Source organism: Phyllobates terribilis, unplaced genomic scaffold (assembly GCF_046119375.1).
Source record: "Phyllobates terribilis strain yellow unplaced genomic scaffold, ASM4611937v1 Scaffold_3__8_contigs__length_932513732, whole genome shotgun sequence".
NCBI lineage: Eukaryota > Metazoa > Chordata > Amphibia > Anura > Dendrobatidae > Phyllobates > Phyllobates terribilis.
Genome location: NW_027362763.1, coordinates 314,968,080 through 314,990,978, shown reverse-complemented (window position 1 = coordinate 314,990,978; position 22,899 = coordinate 314,968,080). Strand labels below are relative to the sequence as shown.

The 22,899-nt window shown below is 44.1% G+C and overlaps 1 protein-coding gene across 1 annotated transcript in view; it reads left to right on the top strand.

Annotated features, from left to right (window-relative positions):
* LOC141259292 (T-kininogen 2-like) overlaps positions 1–22,899 on the top strand; it is a 119,892-nt gene that overhangs the window by 11,612 nt on the left and 85,381 nt on the right. The window contains exons 2-4 of the mRNA XM_073675005.1: positions 10,566–10,676; positions 10,976–11,063; positions 16,978–17,007. Coding sequence (XP_073531106.1) covers positions 10,566–10,676; positions 10,976–11,063; positions 16,978–17,007 — 229 coding nt within the window. The remainder of the gene's footprint in view (positions 1–10,565; positions 10,677–10,975; positions 11,064–16,977; positions 17,008–22,899) is intronic.

Below are 22,899 nucleotides of genomic sequence, written 5' to 3'. Positions count from 1 at the left end.
AATTGATGTTACCAGCAGATACTGTGGTTCTGTTACGGTTTGAGTGCTGAACACTTGACGGTCCCACGGTTGGCAAGTTGGAACTGTTAGATTCACTACGTGCACCACTGGTGTTTTGTGGAAAAGCACATGTAAGATTCTGCAACAGTCTCTGCTGATACTCCTGCATGCGTGCATCCCTTTCTATGGCAGGAATAATTTCTGCAAATTTACTTTTGTACCGGGGATCTAACAGTGTGGCAACCCAGTAGTCAGGATTATTTCTAATTCTCACAATTCGAGGGTCATGTTGCAGGTAGTGCAGCAAGAAGGCACTCATGTGTGTTGCGCATCCAGGAGCACCAAGTCCCTGTTGTGTTGGTGGCGAGGTAACAATCATGCTTCCTTCCTCTGTCCTCTCCCCCCAACCTCGCACAACAGAAATGTGATCAAGGTCTCCCTCATCTGATGAGTCTTCCATCAGTTCGTCCTCCACTTCTTCCTGGGCTCCTGCACCTTCCTCACTAGTTTGGCTGCTACCATGCGCCCTGGTAAAACCATCTCCCGCACCCTCACATGCCTGCCGGCTTAGTGCTGCCGACCGTCTGGACCTTGCAGATGTTAGCCCTTCCGCATACAACTCCTCCTCCTCTACTTCCTCCACCTCCTCTTGTGCCACCACCTGACTCCGAATTCTGTTTAACATGTGCTCCAGCATGTAAATCACCGGAATAGTCATGCTGATAATGGCATCGTCAGCACTAAACATCTTCGTCGCCATTTCAAAACTGTGCAGAAGGGTGCATAGGTCCCTGATCTGAGACCACTCCTCCAGCGTGATTTGCCCCACCTCTGGATCTCGTTGGCCCAGGCTATACGTCAGAACGTATTGCACCAGGGCTTGTCGGTGCTGCCACAGTCGCTGCAACATGTGCAGAGTTGAATTCCACCGGGTAGGCACATCGCATTTTAGCCGGTGAAGTGGCAGGCCCAACGATTTCTGTAGAGATGTAAGTCGCTGAGCTGCGGGATGCGAACGGCGGAAGTGAGCACACAGCGACCGTGCCCTCTGCGGAAGGCCATCTAGTCTGGGATAGTGGGCTAAAAATTGCTGGACAACCAGGTTCAACACGTGAGCCATACAAGGCACGTGTGTGACATTGCCCCAGCGAAGGGCCGCACCCAGGTTTGCAGCATTGTCGCACACGGCCTTCCCTGGTTTCAGGTCCAGTGGAGACAACCATTCATGAAATTGGTTCTCCAGAGCTGACCACAACTCCTCAGCTCTGTGACTCACATTTCCCAGACATTTCAAAGTAAAAACCGCCTGATGACGTTGAGCCCTACTGCCAGCATAGTAAGGAGGTGTGCAGGATCCCTTCTGCGCAGTTAGAAAGCTTGTGGCATGACCAGACAGGCTTTGGGTGCAGGTGGAAGACCGAGAGGAGGTTGAGGAGGCAGAAGCAGTGGAGGACCTTTGACATAAAGAGGATTGACGCACAACTCGTGGGGACGGCAAGACTTGGACAGCAGCCCCTTGTCCTGCTGTCACCATAGTTACCCAGTGCCCAGTCAGAGACATGTAACGCCCCTGTCCATGCCTACTCGTCCAAGTGTCTGTGGTGAAATGCACCCTGTCACACACAGAGTTTCTCAAAGAAGCGGTGATGTTGTGTGCGACATGCTGGTGGACCGCAGGCACACCTTTCTTTGAGAAGTAGTGCCGACTGGGCATCTGGTACTGGGGCACTGCGACGGACATAAGGTCTCGAAAATCCTCTGTGTCCACCAGGCGGAAAGGCAGCATTTCTGTAGCCAAGAGCTTGCAGATGGTGAAATTCAACCTCTTAGCTTTCTCATGGCTAGGAGGAAATGGTCTTTTACTTGTCCACATCTGAGGGACCGAGGGCTGGCTATTGTGCTTAGACGGGGTTGATAAGGGTGTCCCCGGCAAACTGCCGGTCTGTGAGGAAGATGCAGGCGGACATGTTAGGTTGCCTTGATCCAAAGGTGGCGCTATCGATGTCGGACAGCGCTCAACACCAGCTGGTGTTACCACCTCCAAAGAAAATGATGACCTGCCAATCACGCTGGCTGTTGCGGGTAAAGAGGTGGCAGGTCTGCGCCCCAAAACAGGTGTGACTGCTGTCCCCCCAGTCACAGAGGATGAAGAGGCCGCGGATGCATAAGATATGGCAGACGGTGGTTGGTCCGGCCGGCTAGGCCGCATTGTAGCACACTGAGCTTCCCACTGCAACTTATGCTTCATGTCCATGTGCCGGTTCATGCATGAAGTACTCAAACTATGTATTTTTTGGCCTCTACTTAGCTTTTGCTGACAAATGTTACAGATAACACGAGTTGGGTCATCTTTATCGATCTGAAAAAATGCCCAGGCTATGCAAGGCTTAGCACCCATGCGACCTGAAGAGCCACCACGACTTGTGGTGAGAGGCAGAGTTGTGTTTGAGGATGCAGTTGTTGACGTGCTTCCAGTACTACATCTCTGTCCAGGAAGGCGCAACCTGACCTTGTCGTCACTAGCATCTTCCTCCACCTCCTCTGCTGACCTCATCTCTTGGCTGACTGTGGGTTGACAGTAAGTGGGATCTCCAACCTCATCATCATCACCCTGTGCGTTATCACACCCGTCGTCCTCAGAGCCAACCTTTTCCTGCCCTGACAAAAAACTAAAGTTGTCGCTCCAATCAGGTATTTGAGTCTCATCATCATCTTCCTCATTGTCTCCACCAACAGGAGTTACAGTTTGGGAATGAGGGTCTATATTATGGTCAGAACCTTCTGCGTCTGGTCCTGGATCCGACTCATAAAGATTCTGGGCATCAGTGCAGATCATTTCCTCGTCTGGATTCACAGAAGCGCTGGAGTCGACCTCTGATTCCCAGGCTATAGTATGAGTAAACAGCTCTGCAGACTCAACCATCTGTTCTACCTCATACTCAGACGGGCAACTGGAGATTTGGGAGCTGTGAGGAAGCAAGTGCGATTGGGGTGACACCTTTGAGGACTGGAGTATTTGTGATGTTGAAGTTGATGTGGAGGAGAGCCCACTTAAAGGAGCACTTGATATCCGTTGAAGCACCTGCTGTTTTTGTGCCTCATCTGGAATTTGTAGCGATTGACGTGGCCGTAAGAAAGGGATCTTATCACATTGTCCGCTAAAAGAAGTCGACATTTTAGTTTGGCTGGAAGATGGTCTTTCTTCTGCAGATGTTACTGTTGCTTTAACACCTACCCCACGGACGCAACCTTTTTTCCCCTTCCCAACACGCCTATTCCCCTTTCCACCAGCAGCAGGCCTTTTTCCACTCATTTTGGTGGTTAACTAATTCACAACTCTGGAGTTGTTTGCACAAAAAAACAATGGATGGGAACCGAGCAGAGCTGAGTGGCCAAACTGTGGTATTAGGCCAAAACTATTGGCTGGGTTAGATGCAGAAAAAAATTATATTCGATTTGCAACCTGATGGAGGTCAGTATAGATGGAGTAATAGAACAAGTCCCACACACAGCTAGAAGCCCAAATATTTTTTCAGAGGTAGATGCAGAAAAAAAATATATTCAGTTTGCAACCTGATGGAGGTCAGTATAGATGGACTAATAGAGAAAGTCCCACACACTGCTAGAAGCCCAAATATTTTTTCAGAGGTAGATGCAGATAAAAATTATTTTTAATTTGCAACCTGATGGAGGTCAGTATAGATGGACTAATAGAGAAAGTCCCACACACTGCTAGAAGGCCAAATATTTTTTCAGAGCTAGATGCAGATAAAAATTATTTTTAATTTGCAACCTGATGGAGGTCAGTATAGATGGACTAATAGAGAAAGTCCCACACAATGCTAGAAGGCCAAATATTTTTTCAGAGCTAGATGCAGAAAAAAATTATATTCAGTTTGCAACCTGATGGAGGTCTGTATAGATGGATTAATAGAACAAGTCCCACACACAGCTAGAAGTCCAATATTTTTTCAGAGGTAGATGCAGAAAAAAAATATATTCAGTTTGCAACCCGATGGAGGTCAGTATAGATGGACTAATAGAACAAGTCCCACACACTGCTAGAAGCCCAAATATTTTTTCAGAGCTAGATGCAGAAAAAAATTATATTCAGTTTGCAACCTGATGGAGGTCTGTATAGATGGATTAATAGAACAAGTCTCACGCACAGCTAGAAGCCCAATATTTTTTCAGAGGTAGATGCAGAAAAAAAATATATTCAGTTTGCAACCTGATGGAGGTCAGTATAGATGGACTAATAGAGAAAGTCCCACACACTGCTAGAAGGCCAAATATTTTTTCAGAGCTAGATGCAGAATAAAAATTATTTTTAATTTGCAACCTGATGGAGGTCAGTATAGATGGACTAATAGAGAAAGTCCCACACACTACTAGAAGGCCAAATATTTTTTCAGAGCTAGATGCAGAAAAAAATTATATTCAGTTTGCAACCTGATGGAGGTCAGTATAGATGGACTAATAGAACAAGTCCCACACACAGCTAGAAGCCAAATATTTTTTCAGAGGTAGATGCAGATAAAAATTATTTTTAATTTGCAACCTGATGGAGGTCAGTATAGATGGACTAATAGAGAAAGTCCCACACACTGCTAGAAGGCCAAATATTTTTTCAGAGCTAGATGCAGATAAAAATTATTTTTAATTTGCAACCTGATGGAGGTCAGTATAGATGGACTAATAGAGAAAGTCCCACACACTGCTAGAAGGCCAAATATTTTTTCAGAGCTAGATGCAGAAAAAAATTATATTCAGTTTGCAATCTGATGGAGGTCTGTATAGATGGACTAATAGAACAAGTCCCACACACAGCTAGAAGCCCAAATATTTTTTCAGAGGTAGATGCAGAAAAAAATTATATTCAGTTTGCAACCTGATGGAGGTCTGTATAGATGGATTAATAGAACAAGTCCCACACACAGCTAGAAGCCCAATATTTTTTCAGAGGTAGATGCAGAAAAAAAATATATTCAGTTTGCAACCTGATGGAGGTCAGTATAGATGGACTAATAGAGAAAGTCCCACACACTGCTAGAAGGCCAAATATTTTTTCAGAGCTAAATGCAGACAAAAAATTATTTTTAATTTGCAACCTGATGGAGGTCAGTATAGATGGACTAATAGAGAAAGTCCCACACACTGCTAGAAGGCCAAATATTTTTTCAGAGCTAGATGCAGATAAAAATTATTTTTAATTTGCAACCTGATGGAGGTCAGTATAGATGGACTAATAGAGAAAGTCCCACACACTACTAGAAGGCCAAATATTTTTTCAGAGCTAGATGCAGAAAAAAATTATATTCAGTTTGCAACCTGATGGAGGTCAGTATAGATGGACTAATAGAACAAGTCCCACACACAGCTAGAAGCCCAAATATTTTTTCAGAGGTAGATGCAGATAAAAATTATTTTTAATTTGCAACCTGATGGAGGTCAGTATAGATGGACTAATAGAGAAAGTCCCACACACTGCTAGAAGGCCAAATATTTTTTCAGAGCTAGATGCAGATAAAAATTATTTTTAATTTGCAACCTGATGGAGGTCAGTATAGATGGACTAATAGAGAAAGTCCCACACACAGCTAGAAGGCCAAATATTTTTTCAGAGCTAGATGCAGAAAAAAATTATATTCAGTTTGCAACCTGATGGAGGTCTGTATAGATGGATTAATAGAACAAGTCCCACACACAGCTAGAAGCCCAATATTTTTTCAGAGGTAGATGCAGAAAAAAAATATATTCAGTTTGCAACCTGATGGAGGTCTGTATAGATGGATTAATAGAACAAGTCCCACACACAGCTAGAAGCCCAATATTTTTTCAGAGGTAGATGCAGAAAAAAAATATATTCAGTTTGCAACCAGATGGAGGTCAGTATAGATGGACTAATAGAGAAAGTCCCACACACTGCTAGAAGGCCAAATATTTTTTCAGAGCTAGATGCAGAAAAAAATTATATTCAGTTTGCAACCTGATGGAGGTCAGTATAGATGGACTAATAGAGAAAGTCCCACACACTGCTAGAAGGCCAAATATTTTTTCAGAGCTAGATGCAGAAAAAAATTATATTCAGTTTGCAACCTGATGGAGGTCAGTATAGATGGACTAATAGAATAAGTCCCACACACAGCTAGAAGCCCAAATATTTTTTCAGAGGTAGATGCAGATAAAAATTATTTTTAATTTGCAACCTGATGGAGGTCAGTATAGATGGACTAATAGAGAAAGTCCCACACACTGCTAGAAGGCCAAATATTTTTTCAGAGCTAGATGCAGAAAAATATTATATTCAGTTTGCAACCTGATGGAGGTCTGTATAGATGGATTAATAGAACAAGTCCCACACACAGCTAGAAGCCCAATATTTTTTCAGAGGTAGATGCAGAAAAAAAATATATTCAGTTTGCAACCTGATGGAGGTCAGTATAGATGGACTAAAAGAGAAAGTCCCACACACTGCTAGAAGGCCAAATATTTTTTCAGAGCTAGATGCAGAATAAAAATTATTTTTAATTTGCAACCTGATGGAGGTCAGTATAGATGGACTAATAGAGAAAGTCCCACACACTACTAGAAGGCCAAATATTTTTTCAGAGCTAGATGCAGAAAAAAATTATATTCAGTTTGCAACCTGATGGAGGTCAGTATAGATGGACTAATAGAACAAGTCCCACACACAGCTAGAAGCCAAATATTTTTTCAGAGGTAGATGCAGATAAAAATTATTTTTAATTTGCAACCTGATGGAGGTCAGTATAGATGGACTAATAGAGAAAGTCCCACACACTGCTAGAAGGCCAAATATTTTTTCAGAGCTAGATGCAGATAAAAATTATTTTTAATTTGCAACCTGATGGAGGTCAGTATAGATGGACTAATAGAGAAAGTCCCACACACTGCTAGAAGGCCAAATATTTTTTCAGAGCTAGATGCAGAAAAAAATTATATTCAGTTTGCAACCTGATGGAGGTCTGTATAGATGGACTAATAGAACAAGTCCCACACACAGCTAGAAGCCCAAATATTTTTTCAGAGGTAGATGCAGAAAAAAATTATATTCAGTTTGCAACCTGATGGAGGTTTGTATAGATGGATTAATAGAACAAGTCCCACACACAGCTAGAAGCCCAATATTTTTTCAGAGGTAGATGCAGAAAATAAATATATTCAGTTTGCAACCTGATGGAGGTCAGTATAGATGGACTAATAGAGAAAGTCCCACACACTGCTAGAAGGCCAAATATTTTTTCAGAGCTAGATGCAGACAAAAAATTATTTTTAATTTGCAACCTGATGGAGGTCAGTATAGATGGACTAATAGAGAAAGTCCCACACACTGCTAGAAGGCCAAATATTTTTTCAGAGCTAGATGCAGATAAAAATTATTTTTAATTTGCAACCTGATGGAGGTCAGTATAGATGGACTAATAGAGAAAGTCCCACACACTACTAGAAGGCCAAATATTTTTTCAGAGCTAGATGCAGAAAAAAATTATATTCAGTTTGCAACCTGATGGAGGTCAGTATAGATGGACTAATAGAACAAGTCCCACACACAGCTAGAAGCCCAAATATTTTTTCAGAGGTAGATGCAGATAAAAATTATTTTTAATTTGCAACCTGATGGAGGTCAGTATAGATGGACTAATAGAGAAAGTCCCACACACTGCTAGAAGGCCAAATATTTTTTCAGAGCTAGATGCAGATAAAAAATATTTTTAATTTGCAACCTGATGGAGGTCAGTATAGATGGACTAATAGAGAAAGTCCCACACACTGCTAGAAGGCCAAATATTTTTTCAGAGCTAGATGCAGAAAAAAATTATATTCAGTTTGCAACCTGATGGAGGTCTGTATAGATGGATTAATAGAACAAGTCCCACACACAGCTAGAAGCCCAATATTTTTTCAGAGGTAGATGCAGAAAAAAAATATATTCAGTTTGCAACCTGATGGAGGTCTGTATAGATGGATTAATAGAACAAGTCCCACACACAGCTAGAAGCCCAATATTTTTTCAGAGGTAGATGCACAAAAAAATATATTCAGTTTGCAACCAGATGGAGGTCAGTATAGATGGACTAATAGAGAAAATCCCACACACTGCTAGAAGGCCAAATATTTTTTCAGAGCTAGATGCAGAAAAAAATTATATTCAGTTTGCAACCTGATGGGGGTCAGTATAGATGGACTAATAGAGAAAGTCCCACACACTGCTAGAAGGCCAAATATTTTTTCAGAGCTAGATGCAGATAAAAATTATATTCAGTTTGCAACCTGATGGAGGTCAGTATAGATGGACTAATAGAACAAGTCCCACACACAGCTAGAAGCCCAAATATTTTTTCAGAGGTAGATGCAGATAAAAATTATTTTTAATTTGCAACCTGATGGTGGTCAGTATAGATGGACTAATAGAGAAAGTCCCACACACTGCTAGAAGGCCAAATATTTTTTCAGAGCTAGATGCAGAAAAAAATTATATTCAGTTTGCAACCTGATGGAGGTCTGTATAGATGGATTAATAGAACAAGTCCCACACACAGCTAGAAGCCCAATATTTTTTCAGAGGTAGATGCAGAAAAAAAATATATTCAGTTTGCAACCTGATGGAGGTCTGTATAGATGGATTAATAGAACAAGTCCCACACACAGCTAGAAGCCCAATATTTTTTCAGAGGTAGATGCAGAAAAAAAATATATTCAGTTTGCAACCAGATGGAGGTCAGTATAGATGGACTTAAAGAGAAAGTCCCACACACTGCTAGAAGGCCAAATATTTTTTCAGAGCTAGATGCAGAAAAAAATTATATTCAGTTTGCAACCTGATGGAGGTCAGTATAGATGGACTAATAGAACAAGTCCCACACACAGCTAGAAGCCCAAATATTTTTTCAGAGGTAGATGCAGATAAAAATTATTTTTAATTTGCAACCTGATGGAGGTCAGTATAGATGGACTAATAGAGAAAGTCCCACACACTGCTAGAAGGCCAAATATTTTTTCAGAGCTAGATGCAGAAAAAAATTATATTCAGTTTGCAACCTGATGGAGGTCAGTATAGATGGACTAATAGAACAAGTCCCACACACTGCTAGAAGCCCAAATATTTTTTCAGAGCTAGATGCAGAAAAAAATTATATTCAATTTGCAACCTGATGGAGGTCAGTATAGATGGACTAATAGAATGATGCTATGCCCAAAAGATTTTACTTCACTAGGTGCAGTAAAAAAATTGGTATTCTATACACAGGTGGTATATCTTGCAACACAGATAGGCTACTCCACTGACTAACACACTCTGCAATAGGCCAAAAAGGATTAGCTTTGCTAGATTCAGCCAAATGCTGTGAAAAAAACTTGCACAGCACTGGCACAGACCTGCCTGGCAAAAACTGATAGGAACTGATGTAACCTAGTCCTGAAAAGGACTCCAATTACAATTAGTCTTTACTCCCACAATCTATCTATTTAAGAGCACAGACCTGCCTGATAAAAGTCGTAGGAAATGCTGTAACCTAGTCCTTAAAAGGACTGCAATCACAACTATTCCCTACTCCCAAGCTATCTGTAGATTTGTGCGAAAATTGGCTTGAAATTAACAAGGTATAGCGCACACAGCAACAGCGGTGCCGTCTAACACGCAGCTGCAGCAGTGAGAAAATGGTGGCGACGGGGAAAATGGCTTGGTCTTATAGGGCAAGGACATGTGACATACACTGCCAATGACACATGCCCTTGCTTGTGTGAAAAACAGCAGTTCGCTCCGTGTGTGCGCTGCTGATAGGCTGACAGACTGCACCTCCCCACTGCAAATGCGGGAAAGAGAAAAAAAAATGGAGATCTTCATTATTCCTGCAGAGATCCATCCCCTGCCCCTCCCCCCACCCCGCTGTACACTCAAACTGCGTATTAACATTAATTTTCATCATTACTGAGAAAAATCCAGTTATGATTTTGGTGCACGAACAGTTATCGAACATAACCTCGAACAGCCGAATTTTTCTCAAATCGTTCGTGTTCGCCGAACGGCTCGAACACCGCCCAAAACAGCTCGAATTTGAGATTGGCGAACAGTTCGAGTAGAACAACGCTCATCTCTATATAAGATATTGCCAATTTTCATGGTTTAGTGCATTATCGTGCTAAATAGAAAGACTTCTGTGTCAGTCTTGTGGGATTTTGCCTTTCTTTTTGCATTATTTATTCTCTTGGATTCGGATGAGGTAGGAGACATTGATAACACATGTTCTGCAGAGACAAAGGTTTACAAGTAGAAGAGCTAAGTCACATCTTACCTATCCAACAGGACTAGTAGATCAGAGAAGTCCAGCTAATATATGATTTAGGAAAATATCTATAAGCTTTTTTGATACTGTTGGCTCTAAGAAACTAAAATAGGTTAAAATTAGAACACTAAAAGGAGAATGGTTACAGTCTGAACAGGGTGCAGAATAGGGTATCTGTCTTTAGCTATATTTTCAAAATGTAATATAATATAATAGTGCATGACGTGTTTGATGTATTTCCTTTTTTTTTCTATCTAGGAAGAAACAGGCAAATTGCATATTTTTATCAATTTCAAGATACAGGAAAGTGTGTGTCCAGTAAAAAATGGCATATATTGGCAAAGATGTGCTTTCAAAGTCGGTGACGCTGTAAGTTCAAATAAATCCAATTTAATAGCTTTTATATATTTATTATTAGTTATTTTGTGAAAAATATAAGACTGTTTGAAATTAGAATGGTGTATTTTGGCTGATTTAGCAGAAACAGATTTGGGATATGTCTGGTAGTGGATCCCAATCTCAATCAAGTCAGTAATGCTGAGCTGAAATATCAAGCTAAGCCTATGGACAAGAGTGAAAACGTTGGCTCATTTCTCTAGTCTTTTTTCTAAAATCTATGTTTTCAAAAAAAAAAAGTTTGATTTACTGTATCATTTCTCTCTTTCTAGGACTATGGTGAATGCTCAGCACATGTGTTAGTCAACAAAGAATCAAAAAGTTGGGATATTATTAACCAAAATTGTTCTACTACAAAAGGTATGTATAATACAGTATTAACAATTGCGCATTATACAGGGACACTCATTTTTTTGAAAGTAAGATAATATTTGTTATAGAGGATATTATCAAAGAGCTTGAGAGCTACAATGAAGTGTACACTGATCTGATTACATATTGGTATGCTCTAGTTAGTCTCTTTTCATGTTGGAGGTGCCACCAAGAACTATCGGGTCCATCGTAAGCTGCAGTAGCAAGGGCAAACACAAATTAAATGTTCATAAAACATTACATATAACAGTTTTATATTTTTAAAGGGAATCTGTCAGTAGGATCAACCCTCCTAAGCCGTTTATATGGACATGCAGATCATATGAAGTTGCTTAAAATGACACCTTGATTTCTGTGACCTGATGTTTTATTCCAGAGTAATACATGTTTTTCTTATATGTAAATAAGCAATTAAAGACTATGGGCCGGACACTGATCTGAATGAGAATCTGCCTCCAGATCTTATTTTAAATAAAAGGGGGAGTTCCCAGTATGAGACATGTAACTAACAGAACAGTAGAAATGAACCTTATCTCATAACAAACACATTAGCAGCTGCAGCTCTCATAGCGCTGCTGTATTGACTGTGAGATGGAAGCTGAAGCTGAGAGGACCCGGCAGATGTGTGAGGTATAATCACACACAGCTCTGCAGTGATCAGGAGAGCAGAGAGCAACGATTACATATCATACTGGTAATGCCCACTTTCATTTAAAATAATCTCTGGAAGCAGATTCTCATACAGATCAGTGTTCGGCCCATAGCCTGGAACAGCTCATTTACATTTATGAAAATGCTATAATCTAATCTATCTTCTAATATAGTTTATTAAAAAAGTCCCTACCATTCCCTACATCTAACGGCTTTATTTTTTTTAACTACTTCCTTTTTTATGACACTTTGTTTGAGAATCCAGTACTCTGGGGTACTCTAACAAAGTGTCATCAGGGGGCAGAAGCTGCAATCACTGCTGCAGCCTTTCCCCTTCCCAGAAAGGAAGCATCATCAGTGACCTCCGTTTCAGGGCCAGGCTAGTCCCCGCTCTACTGAGCATACATTTTTTGTCAATTCCCATGGATGCTTAGTAGATTCTTTCACTGTGCAATATACACAGTGACAGTGCGCTCATTCGCCAGCTCTTATCAGAAGTAAGGAGCCAGCAAGAGAGCACACTGTCAGTGCACATTGTAAGAAGAATACCCCACGAGCAGAGATCAGCGCCACCCCCACAAGTGACGTCATATATCAGAAAATAAATTAGATTGTGGCATTAAATAGATAGGCATTTAGGATGAAAATTTATTTGTTTCTGTGCCCCCCTTTAACTTTGGGGCACACTCTTTAGCTACAAGCATATATTACATTATCCTCATTTCCAAACTTACCTATGCTTCTACATAATAATAAACTGGGCAGTTTGTTAAATAATTGAGATGCTACCTTTGTTAGTACATAATGAAAAATGTATTGTGCCAGCCGCTGCTCATATCTGTGTAGTGCTGGGAACACTCCTGCCCACCAGGGGATTTACATGTTCCCTTGTGGCCCAATCCAAGCCTGACCAATAACTATTTAACACAATACACTAAAAATGTAGAGAAGCCTGTACATACTCAAATTATAGTGAGAATGAAGAAAATGGCACACATTTACAGCATATTTTGCATCTACTTTGTCATTGGCTAATATAGTAGAATGTATATAGTTTTTGAGAGTAAACAAAGAATTGCTAAATCCTAAAACAAAGCGTATTGAAAAAAAATAAATATTAACACTAAAAAACAACCCAACACTCTTCATTCTTTTCCAAATTAAAATTTTTGAAGAAATAAAAAACAATAAATCATTTGTATAACCACAATCCTAATTATCCATGCAATAAAATCAACTTATCACTAACATAAATGTATGTGAACGACCTAAATATAAACAATGGAAGAACTGCTGGAAGAAATTTGGTGATGCCATTCGGTTTGACCAATGCTCCAGCAGTGTTTCAGAATATCATAAATTATAGTTTTTCTTCTTTGATGGTTAGATTTTGTGGTGATATACTTGGATGATATCTTGATTTACTCAAGTTCTTTCTATGTTAGGAGCATCGGGAGCAAGTTCGACAAGTGCCTCAGGTTCTCTGCGACAATCCTGTTAAGGTTCAAGCCAACCTTGATTGGATACAACCTAATAATCTTAAAGCTTTACAGAGGTTCTTAGGTTTTGTTAATTACTACCGTAAGTTCATTAACAACTTTTCAGTCATAGTCAAACCTCTTAATGATATGGAGGATACTGAATTTTCCTCTTGGTTTACTGAGGCTGTTGATGCTTTTGTTGCTCTCAAGACAGCCTTTTCTAAAGCTCCTGTCCTCAGTCAACCCAATGTTGATTTGCCTTTATTGGTTGAGGTAGGCGCCTCTTCTGTGGGAATGGTTGTTGTTCTTTCACAAAATAAGGATGGTTACTTTCATCCTTATGGTTTTTTTTTTCTCGGAACATGGATTTTATCATGGATTTGACTAATTCTGGGGGTAATACTGTAGTATGGGTGGTGGTGGACAGTTTTAGCAGAATGGTTCACTTGGTTCCTCTACTAAAATTGCCTACGGCTAAGAGTTTACCTACATTGTTTATCTCTCACATCGTTAAGTTACATGGTGTTCCTTAAAACATTATTTCCAATAAAGTGGTTCAGTTTATGGCTAGCTTTTGGTGTAGCATTTGCTCCAGATTAGGAATTAAGCTTTAGTGCTCCTCAAGTTAACATCCTGAGAATAATGGTCAGATAGAGAAAATGAACCAAGAATTAGAACAATATTTAAGATGTTTTGCTTCATCTAATCAAGAGGATTGGGTGGATTTTCTTTCTCTGGCTGAATTCGCTCTCAACAACCGCACCTCTACTGCTACCGGTACCTCTGCCTTTTTTTTTTGTATTTTGTATTTTTTTTTGTATTTTTCTGGTTTATAGTCTGCGGTCCCAGAGGAGGAAAGATATTCTTCTCATTTGATTAAGGTCAGGAGAGAAATTGAAAAAGTTCTTTTGATAACTTGCGAACGAACCAAGAGAACTGCGAACTGTAGACGTAGGAGGGCACCAGTCTTTAAGGTCGGAGATTTTGTATGGCTATTCTCAACAAATATTTGTCTTAAAGTTCCATCAAAGAAATTTGCTCCTAAAGTGTGATGGTGTGTGGCACTTTGCTGGTGACACTGTTAGTGATTTATTCCAAAGCTTCAGGCACATTTACCCAGCATGACTACCACAACATTCAGCAATGCTATCCCATCCGGTTTGTACTCGGTGGGACAATCATTTGTGTTACAACAGGACAATGACACAAAACACACCTACAAGCTATTTAAGGGCTATGTAATCAATAAGGAGAGGGATAGAGTGCTGCTTCAGAAGACACGACCTCCATAATCACTTCACATCAACTGAATTGAGATGGCTTGGGATGAGTTGGACTGCAGAGCCAAAAAGTGCTTAGCACCACTGGGAACTCTTTCAAGTTTGTTGGAGAGTCAACGGTGACCATCTGATCAAGCTTCTTGAGATAATGTCAAGGGGATGTAAAGCTATCATCAGAGTAAAATGGGGGTATTTGAGGAATGTAAGCAAACAGGGGCTTAAATAGAAATCATGGGACCCCGTAGCAGAAGTTCTAATTGCCCCCCCCAAAAAACAAAATTAAATAATTGTCAGGGTCCCAGAAGAGAATACCTCACAACTTTCCAGTCCTTACATGGTAATTTACCTCTTCCTGAAGTCCCAGAGTCCTCTTTCATTGCCCCCATAAAGTATGATGCCAACAAAGGTGCCCCCAAAACACAGTATGATACCCCCATGGTGAATTCCTCCACATTAGCCTCCACATGCACAGTACGATAACCCTACTGTACCCCACTTCAACTCACAAGGCAAAGTTTGGTGACCCCAACACAGTATGATCCCCTAACTGTGACCCTCACATAGCCCTCCATGCAGTATAATGGGCCTACATACAGTATAATGGCCCCACACTGTAAAATGGCCTGCACTACCCCTCCAAACAGTATAATTGCCCCCACACAGCCCTCCATACAGTATGATGGAATCCACACAAAGCGTCACACTATATAATGGCTTGCATACAGTATAATGGCGCCCCACATAACAATTCAAATATTATAATGGTCCCACATAACATTTCACATAGTATAATGCACCCCACAATTCTCCATATAGTATAATGCACTCCCCATAATCCTCCATAAATTATAATGCACTCCCCATGGTCCTCCATACAATATAATGCATTCCCTACATCCTACATATAATATAATGCTCTCCCCATGGTCCTCTATACAGTATAATGCACTCGCTATGGTCCTCCATACAGTGTAATACACTTGCCATGGTCCTCCATACAGTATAATGCACTCGCCGTGGTCCTCCATACTGCCAGCAAGGTGTGGGAAAGACTTATTGCAACACAGAGGGAAAAGGCAAAGGGAGCCCAGACACTAGGGAAAGGGGGAAGTGGAGACCTCCTAGTCTGGTCTAGTGTCACCATGTCTCAATTACCGTCTCTATATTGGCTCTTCACCAATCGCCACACGCGTGCCTCACCCTGACTTTCCCTGGCGTATGGCTAAGGCTAGGGAAGGGAGGATATGAGCACTAGTCAACCTCTACTAAACTATAGACAACAAGGGTAGTCAAATGGGGAAATTGCTTAGCTTTAGATGACTCCATACAAATGCACATATGGCCTCAAGCTCCAGAGAGGATGAAGTACTGCTCTTGCTAAAGCCTCACAAGTAGTAATGAATATCGCCGACACCTCCCTCTCAGACACACCAGGTATTTTTACACCCAGGACAGGGAGCTAATTAGCCAGTGGGAGGTAGCCTCTAAGAAGTCTGTAATGCCAAATGTAGTGATCTCCTGCAACCAACTGCAGGGCGACCATCTGTCACCTCTGACACACCCGTGACACATACAGTATAATGCACTCCCATGGTCCTCCATTCAATATAATGAACCCCCCATGGTCCTCCATACAATATAATGCGCCCCCCATGGTCCTCCATACAATATAATGCATCCCCAGGGTCCTCCATACAATATAATGCACCCCCATGGTCCTCCATACAATATAATGCACCCCCCATGGTCCACCATACAATATCATGCACTCCCCATGGTCCTCCATACAATATAATGCACCCCCATGGTCCTCCATACAATATAATGCACCCCCCATGGTTATCCATACAATATAATGCACTCCCCATGGTCCTCCATACAATATAATGCACCCCTGATGGTCCTCCAAATGCTATTATGGCCACTAGTCACCGATTTAAAAAAATAAATACAATACTCCCCTCTCCTTGTTCCACCTGATGCTCCGGTCTGCTCAGCGTGTCGTGTGAAGTGCCACACATCTCAGAACAGCGGTCTACTTTGACACATCAAATGCTGAGGAAGAATGATGGGGGTGGAAGCGTCTGCTGACGCTCCCTCTTCCATCATCATTGCTCGTTCTGACCTTCCAGCCATCAGCACACAATGATGATAGAGGAGGGAGCAACAGTAGACGCTTCCACCCCCAACATTCTGTGCCGGCGGGACAAGCGGGCGATGACACTGGGTTCCCCTGGTTCATGGGCCCCATAGAAGACATTTTTAGAAGGGTCAGTGGTTCCTACAAATGTTTGTCCACATGACCATTGTATCATCAGCCTGTGTAAAATAACTCTAACCTATAAGACAAGACGTTACTTTACAGGCCTGGTTATTTAGCACATGGAAACAGCAATATTTCATCATTGAGTTTCCCAGGATTTCATACAAACATAAGGTAGAATTATTGCCAAGTGTTCAATACATTCTGACTGCATTTGCTTTTTTCAGAGGAAATCCCACAACCACCAATCCAGCCAGGTGAATATGCTTTTCATCTTTTATAACTATTCTGTTTGCAAAATATATTTCTAAGATGGTTTTCAAATATACAATATATTGTATGGTGCATCACTGTAAGAAGGAAACACATATGGGTTTCAAGATCATATATCAATAAGGAGTTTTTAAAATAATGCAGCTTGCAAACCATGTGTCAGTGATTAAAAGACAATTTTTTTTCATTTCTAAAGGGAATCTGTCAGCAGGTTTTTGCTATATACTTTGAGGGCAGCATGATGTAGGGGCTGGGACACTCATTTCAGTGATGTGCCACTTAGGCTGTATGCTGTTGTTTCAATACAATCAGTGTTTTATCAGCAGGAGATTATCACTTCCAGACTAGCTGCCCGCCCCCAGCACTGATTAGCAATTCTCTGTTAATATACAATGTACACAGAAAGCTGCCAATCAGGGGTGTAGGTGGCATTAGCTTTGTGAGCTCTGCTACCGGCTACATCTTAAAACTCTGATTGTATCATAACTGCGGCACCCAGTAAACTAAGTGATACATCTTTGGAATCAGGGTCTCTTTTCATATATAATGCTGCTGTCAGATGAGAAGCATTGAGAAATGTGCGTCAGGTGTACTTGGTGGGTGAGCCTTCTTTTCCTGGGCTGCCATTTTGTACACTGCTCAAAAAAGTAAAGGAAACACTCAAATAACACATCCTAGATCTGAATGAATGAAATATTCTCATTGAATACTTTGTTCTGTGCAAAGTTGAATGTGCTGACAACAAAATCACACAAAAATCATCAATGGAAATCAAATCTATTAACCAATGGAAGCCTGGATTTGGAGTCACCGCTAAAATTAAAGTGGAAAATCACACTACAGGCTGATCCAACTTTGATGTAATGTCCTTAAAACAAGTCAAAATGAGGCTCAGCATTGTGTGTGGCCTCCATGTGCCTGTATGACCTCCCTACAATGCCTGGGCATGCTCCTGATGAGGTTGCGGATGGTCTCCTGTGGGATCTCCTCCCAGACCTGGACTAAAGCATCCGCCAACTCCTGGACAGTCTGTGGTGCAAAGTGACGTTGGTGGATGGAGCGAGACATGATCTCCCAGATGTGCTCAATCGGACTCTGGTCTGGGGAACGGGCGGGCCAGTCCATAGTGTAGCACCCTGAGGGTTCGGTTGCTACAGAGGTATTGCATCTCACCCAGATGTGCGATATCTCACTTCCAGGTAAGGATGGAGTGTGGCTCAGGACCCTAACACCCACATGCACTACACCACATTTCCGGGGGACAGCTCGACGGTGCTCCCATTAGTTATGCAGGCACGAGTGAGCATGTCCCTGGCTGGAGTGGGGGGAGGGAACACCTAGAGAAGGGAACCCGGTAGTGTGTGCGTGGGGGAAGTAGATCCTGGGTGCACTCTGTACAGGAGTATAAAGGGAGGCACCATCTTGGAAAGGGAGTGAGTTGAGAGAGGAGAAGACAGGGAGCAGAGCTGCTTTATGGGCTCTGCTCCACAGGCAGGCCCTGTCAGGAGGCCTGAGCCTGGAGGAGGGAAGAAGGAGGAAGAGGAGCAGACTGGGCTCCAGGAAGGACAGAGGGGACCCCAGGGGTGTGGACTGGCTGGTAGCCACCACACGCCCGCCGCTACCTGAGTAGGGGGGTCAGGTCAAGAAGATGGGAATCGGATCCCAAATTAGTGGAGGAGAGAAACTACCCTCAACTAAGAACCGGAGGCTGCGACATTACATGTGGAGCAGCCCCTCACCACACCCGCTAGAAAGGCACCACATAGGACCTGGGAAACGCAGGCCAACGTTTGCCCACCAAGAAGGTCCGAGGCAGCTGGACATAAGCGTGGTCACTAGTGGGGTTGAAGACCAGAGACAGGGGACATAAAGGGGGTCCTGCAAAGCACTCCAGAAAGACCTGGGAGTTAACCGAGCCCCTCACCTGGTGAACACAGCGCGACACAGGCGGCCACCTCTGCAGCGGTGGCCTGGAGCAGTAACCGAGTAACCGTGAGTAAAGACCCTGAACTGCACCACCAAGACTCCGAGTTGTCTTTGTTGCGCTCGTGTACCACCATCACCCCCATCATCTATCCCTGCTGCCCTGAGGCCATACCCCTCCCGTTGGGGGTTATACCACCACGCTGCACATCCTCATACACCTGGCCTCAGTGGACTGTTCTGCAGCGGCGGCTTCAAAGCCGCACTCAACGGGTGGCGTAGTCGATCAAGTTAACATCTACTGCCATAGACTGCCACTTAGTTTGACTCCCTGGGCACGGACCGGGTCACCGCCACGAGACTACAACCCTCAACAGATCCGGCTCCGGGTAAGCTCCCGCGTGCGCAACGCAGCACGACACAGGCCCAGGGGCGCGTCAACTTTTGGCGTAGTCGGCAGGATTTCGTGCCCACAACCACCGGGTACTGCGTGCCTGAAAAAGAGACTTTTAAAACTTACCATCCGTGAAGTTTTCCCGCCATCCGGCGCCATCTTCAGCCTTCTTCCCGCCATCCGTGAAGATTCCCGCCATCCGGCGCCATCTTCAGCCTTCTTCCCGCCATCTGTGGAGTTTTCCCGCCATTGGGCGCCATCTTGAGGACGCCGCGCGGGAAGAAGAGGGGCGTGGACTCCGAAAGCGCGCGAGAACTGAAGCCCCGCCTCACGTCCGGACGTTGCGTAAGGTCCTGGAAGGAGCCCAGCAGACGCCGACGTCACTGGAGCGCGACGAAAGGTCCGCGACCCTGATGATCAACTGCGGAGCCGCGGCCTGCGGAAGAGGATCATCGCCAGGTAGGCCACGGTCCACCAGGGGGGAGGAGGACACCAGGAACGGACAGCAAGATGGCGGACCGGCAGCAGACTAAGCTGCCCAGCATCGGCAGCGCCCCAGCCGTCGCGGGCCCCGACCAGCACCAGGAGAAGACACGTGACGCAGGAGCGGTCGCGGGAGCAGGTAAGAGGAGTCTCCCTGTCCCGGACGCTGCCAGCGTCAGCCTGCTCCCGGGCCATCCGGTGGAGCCGCCGATCCCGGGCGCTGCAGACGCAGACCTGCTCCGGACCCCGCAACAAGCCCTGCAGCCGAGCCCTCCAGACCTGGGCACTGCCACCACTAGCCCGCGCCCAGGCCCAAAGTCGCACCCCTGACCCCGGGCGTCATTAACAGTACCACTCAGACCCCGAGTACCAAGAGGGCCCGGACGGGTCTGAACCTGAGAAAGAGAAAGGAGCGTGTGGAGCACACCGTTAATCGTAAACGGTAAAAGAGGAGATGTAAATAGTTACCCGACCGGGTGTAAGGACTGTTGTGGGACTGTTTCCACTAAGAGTGTGGTCCCCGTTGGGACAGAAAGAGAACTGTTTCCCTTATCCCCTACCTGGCTGGGGACTGAGAACAGCCACCCCTTTTTCCCTCTAACTGGCTGGGGACTGAGAACAGCCACCCCTACCTGGCCGAGGACTGAGAGCGGCCATATCCTGTAAATAATTATGTGTTTCTAGTAATGTATAGGAGTCCTTGGTGGATTTACCGGGAATCCTTTGTACAGTTAGTGGAGCGTAACCCAGGATGGACTAAAAGACTGTTAAGGACTCGGGGCAGGACAGACCCCTACCTGGTTACGTCTCCCTGTTTTAGGAAAATGGACACCTGGTTGCAGAATAAACTGTGACCTGTTATAAAGAGACTTCTTCGTGGATCTGCTGCTAGAAATGTTTTATATGAAAAATTTATATGCTAGAATGTGTTACTATGAAAAAGAGTTCCAGAACAGTACATATGCACTTATACCGTTTAAGAGAGAGCCGTTCCCATAAAGGGAAACTGAATGTTGATACCTGTTATACTTGTTGTTTATGAAAAATTTGCATGTTCTAATGTATACCCTGTCTTTTGCTCAGTTCCAGCCCGCGGACGTGCTGGGTTTTGCCAGGGGGGAATGTAGCACCCCGAGGGTTCGGTTGCTACAGAGGTATTGCATCTCACCCAGATGTGCGATATCTCACTTCCAGGTAAGGATGGAGTGTGGCTCAGGACCCTAACACCCACATGCACTACACCACATTTCCGGGGGACAGCTCGACGGTGCTCCCATTAGTTATGCAGGCACGAGTGAGCATGTCCCTGGCTGGAGTGGGGGGAGGGAACACCTAGAGAAGGGAACCCGGTAGTGTGTGCGTGGGGGAAGTAGATCCTGGGTGCACTCTGTACAGGAGTATAAAGGGAGGCACCATCTTGGAAAGGGAGTGAGTTGAGAGAGGAGAAGACAGGGAGCAGAGCTGCTTTATGGGCTCTGCTCCACAGGCAGGCCCTGTCAGGAGGCCTGAGCCTGGAGGAGGGAAGAAGGAGGAAGAGGAGCAGACTGGGCTCCAGGAAGGACAGAGGGGACCCCAGGGGTGTGGACTGGCTGGTAGCCACCACACGCCCGCCGCTACCTGAGTAGGGGGGTCAGGTCAAGAAGATGGGAATCGGATCCCAAATTAGTGGAGGAGAGAAACTACCCTCAACTAAGAACCGGAGGCTGCGACATTACATGTGGAGCAGCCCCTCACCACACCCGCTAGAAAGGCACCACATAGGACCTGGGAAACGCAGGCCAACGTTTGCCCACCAAGAAGGTCCGAGGCAGCTGGACATAAGCGTGGTCACTAGTGGGGTTGAAGACCAGAGACAGGGGACATAAAGGGGGTCCTGCAAAGCACTCCAGAAAGACCGGGGAGTTAACCGAGCCCCTCACCTGGTGAGCACAGCGCGACACAGGCGGCCACCTCTGCAGCGGTGGCCTGGAGCAGTAACCGAGTAACCGTGAGTAAAGACCCTGAACTGCACCACCAAGACTCCGAGTTGTCTTTGTTGCGCTCGTGTACCACCATCACCCCCATCATCTATCCCTGCTGCCCTGAGGCCATACCCCTCCCGTTGGGGGTTATACCACCACGCTGCACATCCTCATACACCTGGCCTCAGTGGACTGTTCTGCAGCGGCGGCTTCAAATCCGCACTCAACGGGTGGCGTAGTCGATCAAGTTAACATCTACTGCCATAGACTGCCACTTAGTTTGACTCCCTGGGCACGGACCAGGTCACCGCCACGAGACTACAACCCTCAACAGATCCGGCTCCGGGTAAGCTCCCGCGTGCGCAACGCAGCGCGACACAGGCCCAGGGGCGCGTCAATAGCTTCAGTGCCTTCATCTTGCAGGAACTGCTGACACACTCCAGCCACATGAGGTCTGCCATTGTCCTGCATTAGGAGGAACCCAGGGCCAACTGAACCAGCATATGGTCTCACAAGGGGTCTGAGGATCTCATCTCGGTACCTAATGACAGTCAGGCTACCTCTGGTGAACACATGGAGGGCTGTGCCACCCTCCAAAGAAAGTCCAGGTCTGGGAGGAGATCCCACAGGAGACCATCCGCAACCTCATCAGGAGCATGCCCAGGCGTTGTAGGGAGGTCATACAGGCACGTGGAAGCCACACACAATACCGAGCCTCATTTTGACTTGCTTTAAGGACATTACATCAAAGTTGGATCAGCCTGTAGTGTGTTTTTCCACTTTAATTTTGGGGGTGACTCCAAATCCAGGCCTCCATTGGTTAATAAATTTGATTTCCATTGATGATTTTTATGTGATTTTGTTGTCAGCACATTCAACTTTGTACAGAACAAAGTATTCAATGAGAATATTTCATTCATTTAGATCTAGGATGTGTTATTTGAGTGTTCCTTTTATTTTTTTGAGCAGTGTACTTGTCATATTCATAGAATATTACATAAATATGATAGCTTAAGGTCTCACCTCCAGGATCCACGCTTAAAGCAAACCTGTCAGAAGGATTTTGCTAAGTAAACTACATGCATACTAAGTAAACTAAATACTTATTCTGGTGC